At 36.9% G+C, this 8,616-nt stretch overlaps 1 protein-coding gene across 1 annotated transcript; it reads right to left on the reverse strand.

The window, feature by feature from the left end:
- Nucleotides 1–3,921: 3,921 nt before the first annotated feature.
- LOC121737616 (probable 28S ribosomal protein S25, mitochondrial) lies at nt 3,922–4,539 on the reverse strand. Its single transcript, XM_042129278.1, has one exon. The coding sequence runs from the start codon at nt 4,463–4,465 to the stop codon at nt 3,962–3,964; it is 504 nt and encodes a 167-aa protein (XP_041985212.1). The 5' UTR covers nt 4,466–4,539; the 3' UTR covers nt 3,922–3,961.
- Nucleotides 4,540–8,616: the final 4,077 nt, after the last annotated feature.

Here is an 8,616-nt window from a genome sequence, read left to right on the forward strand (position 1 = left end):
TAAAGTTATTTGCGAAACTGTTTTACTGAACGAATAACTATTACTATAAATAGTATATCTAACAATTCCTTAGTTCAACAAAGATACTACAACTTTTTAAAGGAAAACCATCACCTAAATTACTTTTAGGAACATCATTTATTCTAAATAAAACCCAATTTAATCTGTTATGTTTATATAATTAAGAACACATCATCATCAAGTGCTAATTTAACATAGACTAAACTTTCGCATAGTGAATGGTAACTCAGTTTATAATCAATAATAATAAACAATCGGCAAAGAGCGAGTGGGATCCGCGCACAAAGGGTTCCTTACCGATATATTGCAAAATAATTAAGCCTCCGGCTTAGGAATTGCACTCTAGCGGTTGACAAGCTACTAAAGAAAAAAAAAAGAAAAAAACAACTGGCTTCAATCTGGGTGGTTCACAAAAAATAACCACGATGGCTAAGACAGGAGCTACGCTGCGCTACGCTCCCACCTTAGCCATCTAACATAACCCAATCAAGTCGTATTGGGCCAACATTGCTATTAATTATTTAAGAATCATTATTAAATTTATTAATCCATACAATTACAATACAGTAGTGAATTTTAATAATTTTTCTTAATTTTTAATTCTTAATTTATATTGAATTATATAGTTTTGGAATGATAAAATCTTTCACCATATCTCATCATAATTACCAAAAATCTTTGTCGCTAACACAGAAATAGATCAAGATATATCTGTGGTCGCTAAAGAGTAAAGAGCGAGCGCAAAGGAGTGAGTGCGGCGTTAGATGAGGAGGCCCCAACAATTTTTTCAGTAAAACAGAGAAACAAAAAGAAAATAAAGTTAGGTTAAAAATATTTTAGTTGCACGATTTGTCAATTTGTAGACTTGTTTTTAATAGAAATTGATTTTATTGTGGTGCACCTTTCGATATCGTTTTTAGAAATTCCGTTGTAAGATTGTCCAATTTAGAGTGCAAGTTAGTATTTTTGATAAACAATTTAAATTTTAGTTTTACAAATAATATTTGATGTATGAACCATACTTTTGGTGTGAATTCGGTTATAAAGGTCATCTCGTTTTGTATGATATTTACGTTTTTTTTAAGGACATGTTCAGTTAATCAATTTTTTTTTTTTGATCAGCATTAGTTTTTCTGGTATGCATTCAGTTAATTAGCGGAGTTAAGGTAGTGTGCTGAAAAATTATTCTGATGTGCATTTAATAATATCCCTTATTTATTGAACAAATGTACTATCAATATAAAAAGTACCCAGTAGCCGATTCTCAGACCTACTGAATATGCATATAAAATTTGGTAAAAATCAGTAAAGCCGTTTCAGAGGAGTAGGGTACTGGGTAACTAACATTGTGACACGAGAATTTTATATAATATAAGATAATCCACTTTTCTTCAATGAGTATTAGTTGAATTAATAAAAAATTAAGACAATAATTTGTATGATAACAATGTGTTATATATAATATTTAACACAATTATTGAATCCCCTAAAACTTTATTAAAAGTCTACTTACATTTTTAACAAACTTCACTTTGTTGTTCAAAATGATACTTACATGGAACTTTACAACTTCATAATTAAACAACACAACACAATCGCTTGATTTCACTTTATTATTTCGACTTTTTTATTTATTTTTCGACTTACGACTACCGAGTTGTCAAACAATGAACGCGACTACCCCGCACCGATTCACAATATCAACTGAATGAAATTCAGCTGTATCTGTGAAGGGTTGAAGTTAATTTTGAATGTGCCTAGGTACGTGTTTTTAGTATGAGGCTGGGAATTTATTTACAAACACAAAAGCAAGTAGACATTTTTATAACAGAATAATAATAATAATAATAGCTATGGACGCTTCACACCACGTCTGTCTGGCCGTGTGCTAAGTACCTAAAGGACTTGTGTTACAGGTACCAGACAACGGAAATATATTTAATACTTTTGTACTATACATATATTGAAGATTTTACTATATCATATTTCTTACACATATTTAATACACATCCAGACCCGGGAACATCGAAAACTTTTTGTTCCGTCGGCGGGATTCGAACCCGCGACCCCCGGCTTGAGCTACCGACGCGCCACAGAGGTCGTCACAATAATATTATAATCATAATCGTGAATTATATGACAGAATATCTGCAACTTTTGTGACTACTGATTAGGACCGATTTTAAAATAATGAAGACTTTTTATTTTGGAAGTCGGTTAAAATGAACAATTGGCACAGATATAAGGTATAAGAATTATAAGGGTTTAACGTCTATGACTATTAGTAATTATTATCGGTTGCGACTTGCGAACATAGGTAAATTATCTAAAGTGCCTGTGGGTTTTTCGAAAGCAATTATTTTTAGCTTTTGCTGACAAACGTCTAACAGGCACAAATGAGACTGCCTTTTTTTATGAAATAAAAGGGCAAACGAGCAAACGGGTCACCTGATGGAAAGCAACTTCCGTCGCCCATGGACACTCGAAGCATCAGAAGAGCTGCAGGTGCGTTGCCGGCCTTTTAAGAGGGAATAGGGTAATAAGGGAGGGTAGGGATGGGAAGGGAAGGGAATAGGGGAGGATAGGAAAGGGAATTGGGCCTCCGGTAAACTCACTCACTCGGCGAAACACAGCGCAAGCGCTGTTTCACGCCGGCTTTCTGTGAGAACGTGGTATTTCTCCGGTCGAGCCGGCCCATTCGTGCCGAAGCATGGCTCTCCCAAGTATGTATCGGATCGATATTCGAAGTGTGAGGATCGTACCCGGTGATAAAAAGTTACGAGTGTAACATGAGAGTTAAGTTTCTAATATTTTACGTTAACTACCTACCATACTTATGCTACATAGTTACTTATTATGCTTTAGAAAACTTATTTTGTTGCAAAATTATAGTTGTTACATACAACTTACTTTGGAATTAAGTACCTACTTAAGATTTAAAAGGTGGACGAGATGAAGTCAAGGTGTTTTGTTATCATGAGCCTAATTTTAAGAGGCCGGGTGCCGGCCATGTTAAATATTTTCGAATAACAAAATGATTTTGGTATTACGTATGTAAGAGAATTTCGATGGCACCCGGCCCCTTAAACACTCTGAGAATTATAACATAAATAAATTACCTAGCTACTTAATAGTTCTACATTTATTAAGTATTGCTATTAAATAGACACAGGCACTTAATGAGGAATTAATATTTTATTAATGACGCCCGCAACTCCGTTGCGCCGAAATTCGTTTATCGTGCGGGACCGTACACTTTTTCCGGGATATAAAGTCCTTTGTCCTTTCCTGGGACTCGAATTATCTGCATACCAAATTTCAGCAAAATCCATAATAATATGCTAATCATAAGCAACATGGCACTGTAGCCGCATATACATAGCACCAAAACTATTTTCTATCTTTAAAGAACATTAATTGAAAGATATTTTTCTAGAAGCTAGATAATTGAAATTATATTATCTAAAATAAAAGCAAGTGATTTGTATCCATCTATTAATCCTATAAAATGTGATATAAATAAAAACGATTCCAGAGTACAAATTCATAAAATGCACTAATTCCAATTTGTTTTGATTGATATTGATACACCTACAGCTGATATTTGGGCATGTGATCTAGAGCTCAAGTATAGATGCTTAGCCAGAAAAACTAGGTGACTAGTAACTGACTGCGTTGAGACTTGAGCGGAGAGTCAGCCATACATGAGATGTTTTTTTTTAACTTTGGGTATGAAAATACGTTGGATCATGTGCCCCAAGTATTGGTAGTTGCTTTATAAACTTCTTATTCAAAGCTCAAATATTTAAATTAACATAACAACTACTAATTTCAATTTCCATCAATCAAAAAGTTACAATACAATTAAATAGAAGTAAGGATTTAAAATAAAACAATTAATAAAACATTACCTACAATTTATTTACACTAATACTATAGCCTAATTATTTTGGAACTTGTATTTGCCTCTCATAACCTTTGGTAACGCAATCACTCCCGGACAAGGTACTTGTCCGTAGACTTCACAGATACACGGTCGTTCACAGCCAACACCGAAGTTAGCGGGGTTGTCCTTCTTCTCTGCAGCTATAGCCTCGGCGTCCAACACCTGTTTGGACTTCCCAACAGTCTGTAGCAAATGATTCAATATCTCCTCCTTGGGTTTGTTGTCTATATCTACTATGATCTGTCTTCCATCTTCGAAATAACATTTAATGAATGGAGACGGTGTTAAATTCCTCAACGTAGCGACTTGGACGTCTGGATTTTTGTACTGTATCTGTGGTAGGTACCAGAATACGAATTCCTTAGCTCCATCATTGTTTTTTCCAACGATGTTGTATGCGACTGAGAATACCTTGATTTTGTCTTTCAACACTAGTTTTCCCGCATTTAGGTAGTTCAGTGTGCGTCGAATAGGTGCTTTTCCTTTCATGAACGGCATTTTGATTTATTTTTTATTGGATTTATACGAATAATAACAAAACTTAGAAAATAACCTCAATTCTCACTTGTTGACATTTGATCTGAGTATGACATTGACAAATGACATTTTTTTTTTCATATAATGGCACCATGGCCAGTGTCGAGTATAATATTATGGCGGGAAAACAATATTCTATAATACAATTTTTTTCTATATTACCGTCAGGTCAGTCAGGTCTAAAGTCTAGTCAAAGTCTAAGTATAAAGTCAATACAGTCAAGAAGTCAAGTCGGTCGATTCAGTAAAGTGGTAGGACGCTTTACTAAAACTTTTGATGGAGTTTTGGAGGGAACACAAAAGAGCACGTTTCTAATTATTAAATCACTTTCCCACACTTGTGCACGATAACGAATATTTAATGGTTAATATCCTACCAATATTACACATTAAAAACCTAGATAACACAATTTTAGGAAAATAATATAAAAACACAACATCAGTCTTTCACATTCTCCCAAAAACTCCAAATGACATTTGACAGATGAATACTGTTTTTTTTCTTATTATGGCACTTCGGCTATATAACCATGGCCAGTGTCGAGTATAAAATATATGGCGGGAAAACAATATTCTGTAAAAGGGCCCATTCACGGCAGGACTGCATGGCAGTCCTGCAGTGAATGGGCCTCACTGATTGGTTCACACTTGGTGTTGCCGGCCGGAAACACCGAGTGTGAACCAATCAGTGAGGCCCATTCACTGCAGGACTGCCGTGCAGTCCTGCCGTGAATGGGCCTTTTTATACAATAATTTTCAGCATCGTTTTTCTATATTGTCAGGTCTAGTCAAAGTCTGAGTAAAAGTCAAGAAGTCAAGTCGGTCGATTCAGTAATTGTGTACTTTTATAAGTGGTCTATTATAAACGCGTCTACCACTTAAGTGGTATCTAGACGCCTTACTGAAATTTTCGATGAAGTTTTGGAAGGAACCTAAAATAGCACGTTTCTGGATATTGCATCACTTTCCTACACGTCTTGTGCACGATAACGAATATCTAATGGTTAATATCCTACCAATATCACACATTATAAACCCATCTATATAACACAATTTTAGGAAAATAATACAAAAACACAACATTAACATCAACATTTATACGTGGAATAGCCATGCTTCAGCACGAATGGGCCGGCTCGACCGGAGAAATACCACGTTCTCACAGAAAACCGGCGTGAAACAGCGCTTGCGCTGTGTTTCACCGAGTGAGTTTACCGGAGGCCCAATCCTCTACCCTATTCCCTTCCCTACCCTTCCCTTTCCATCCCTACCCTCCCCTGTTACCCTTTTCAAACCCTTTTAAAACTCCAAAACTGACATTAGATTTGACAGCTACAGTCTGTCAAAAAAGTCATCAAATTAAAAAGTAGCAACATCGTAGTGTCATCCCTTTCAAATCAATCTAAGAAAAAAGATAGATTTTGGGAAAACAAACATCAGTGAATATTTTTATTTTCCCAAAATCTATTCATGTGTAAATATTATGTGACAAGTAGGTATTGTATTTCAAAAATGAGCATACAATATTATCTAGTAAGTATTTTTTTTTAAATATGACCAAAAATCTATGTAAAATTTGTTCAAAAAGTGTGGACAAGAAAAACGGTCTTCGCTGCCAAGGGTTTTGCAAGAAATGGGCACATTATTCATGCCTAAAATACACTTCTATAGAGATCCTGAACATAAAATCTGGAAACCTGAAGGTAGAATGTCCTTGCTTGGAGTGTTTGCTAGAAGATTCTTCTTCTTCTTCCGAAGAGGAACCCCAGGGGACCAACGCCGTAAATAAACCAGATTGTGTAAACTAGAAAAATAAAATTGATGTTCCGAAAGCAACCAATCTATAAACCTACATAAAACTCAAAGGTGACTGACTGACATTGTGATCTATCAACGCACAGCCCAAACCACTTGACCGATCGAGCTGAAATTTGGCATACAGGTAGATGATATGACATAGGCATCCGCTAAGAAAGGCTTTTGATCAATTCTACCTCCAAGGGGTTAAAATAGGGGATGAAAGTTTGTAAGTATATAATAATACTTCTTAACGCGAGCGAAGCCGCGGGCAAAAGCTCTTAACTTATAAGCCTAAAGAATTTACTCACGTAAAAAAAAATAATTTCGTACTTGGCGATCTTGGTGAGCTAAAATCTAGGCTAAAATAAAGCGTCGTTTACATTCAGCCACTGCCGCTACTCCTCGCTCTGTCAGCAATATTTCCCTGAACACTTTTGCGGCAGTCATTATTATGAAGCGAGTGAGCGTTTACACTCAGCCCTCTACATACTGCCCGAGGCAGCGGTAGCGGTATCCGGAAGCAGCGCGAGTGACTATTTACATTCTCGCGCTGCCCACATCCCTGCCCGAGAGGGCTGAATGTAAACGGCCCATAAAGTAGTGTACACTAGTGACTAAAACCGCACAAGCAACAAATTGCCATCTCTAATCCCGCTTTAACGTACGTCAGAACTCAGAAGACATGGTGGTACAGTGGCGTAGCTACCAAGGGACAAGGTGGAGCGGTGCCCCGGGGCCTCCTCCGTCAGCCCTTAATCTCTATTTATAAAAAGCCCTTTCCCGTCTTTCAGTTACATAGGTCTACCAGGATCTGATGGCAAATTTTGATGGCAGATTTTCAAAAAATATCATTGATTTAAATTTTTATATTTGCATGTTTCACACACAGAATCAGCCTCTATATGGAAAAAAAGGATCAAAATGTTTTATTACAATCACCCCGGTATTGCTAGTCAATTTCTTTTCTCACTTTGTGCCATTCTCTCATTCATCTCTTTAACGTTGTTAGTGGCGGCCGAAAAGGAAGATCTTCCGACCGAGAGAGATAGCATGCTCGGTCAGGCCGAAGCCCACTGACGTCATTTCCGACGTTGTATATCTTGCCGTTCTCCGAAACTTCGATAGCGCGATGCAGGATTGTTAGGCGAATTGTGGGTACCGCCACACCTCTATACTTTTCATCTAAATTCTTTATTATTGATTCAGCGGTTTGAGTGAATCTAACACCACAACTTGATCACAACAAACTGCTTCACGCGTCACGTCACGTCATATCGTGTTGCTTAGGACGTCATTTAAACCTAATCTGATAATCTGGGTAATACCTAAATGCCGATAGCTCGTATTGGTAGATAAGCAAAATACTAATATCGCTAAAATCGCGGTTTTGTAATAGAGGTAGGTTTATTGGCGCTGATAGCAGTAGTATGAGTACTTGGAAGTTGGAACTAATAGTAGTTTCTACAACCAATAGCGATCAAGCGGCTATTTGCAAGTTACGTTAAATTTAGTTCTCTTCCCCCGAATTGGGGGCGCCGCTTTAAGGCGCTGTGGTTGTCACAACTACGTAAAATGGGTTTATTAAATAATGTTTTTTGTAAAGGAAATGTCATTATTTAAGTATAAAAAGTACCGTTTTAAAATTGAGAAAATTTCTTATACGCAAAGGTACACAATTTAATAAATTCTGCTTGATAGAAAAAAATCTCAAAGATGACTGCTATAACGCTGTTTTTCATTCATAATTAAATCATTTTATGGCTAAATTACACACTTTCTAGAAAAAACAAAAAATGTAGTACATTTGTCGTAACCTAACCTAAACGATTTGATATATTTGATTTGTGTAATACTAAAAACAAAAGGTTTTTTCCCCTATTTCCTATTATCAAGGCACGCGGCGAGCGCGTACCCGCCACTGTACAAGGCGCGCTGATATGAATGTTATTTTAATGTCTTTTACATCGATATTCGTACTGACAGACATCAACCTGCTAATTTTAGGAACTACTGGGCCATAAATAGGCACAAAAAGCAGGTAGGTATCATAATGGAGGTCAGTGCGTCGCATCCATTCAAATCATATTATCGTTTTCGGCTTCTGAACTGCCCCGGGGCAGGGTGGGCCGACAGGATACGGAAACAGCCGAAGTTTAAATAAACATAAACTACGTCTAGTACTAAGTCCACGTGCTTCATGGATCATCCGTTTTGTTCGGCTATTTCCGTATCCATTCGGCCTACCCTGCCTGCCCCCCGGGGAAGTTCCAGATGCCGAAAACGCTATCAGTAATGCGGTTTGACCATGACGAG

The sequence above is a fragment of the Aricia agestis genome, chromosome 21 (genome assembly GCF_905147365.1).
Source record: "Aricia agestis chromosome 21, ilAriAges1.1, whole genome shotgun sequence".
In the NCBI taxonomy this organism is placed as follows: Eukaryota; Metazoa; Arthropoda; class Insecta; order Lepidoptera; family Lycaenidae; genus Aricia; species Aricia agestis.

Bases quoted from the DNA above. Each gene is read 5' to 3' on its own strand.
- LOC121737616 (XM_042129278.1), bottom strand. From the start codon at position 4,465: ATGCCGTTCATGAAAGGAAAAGCACCTATTCGACGCACACTGAACTAC.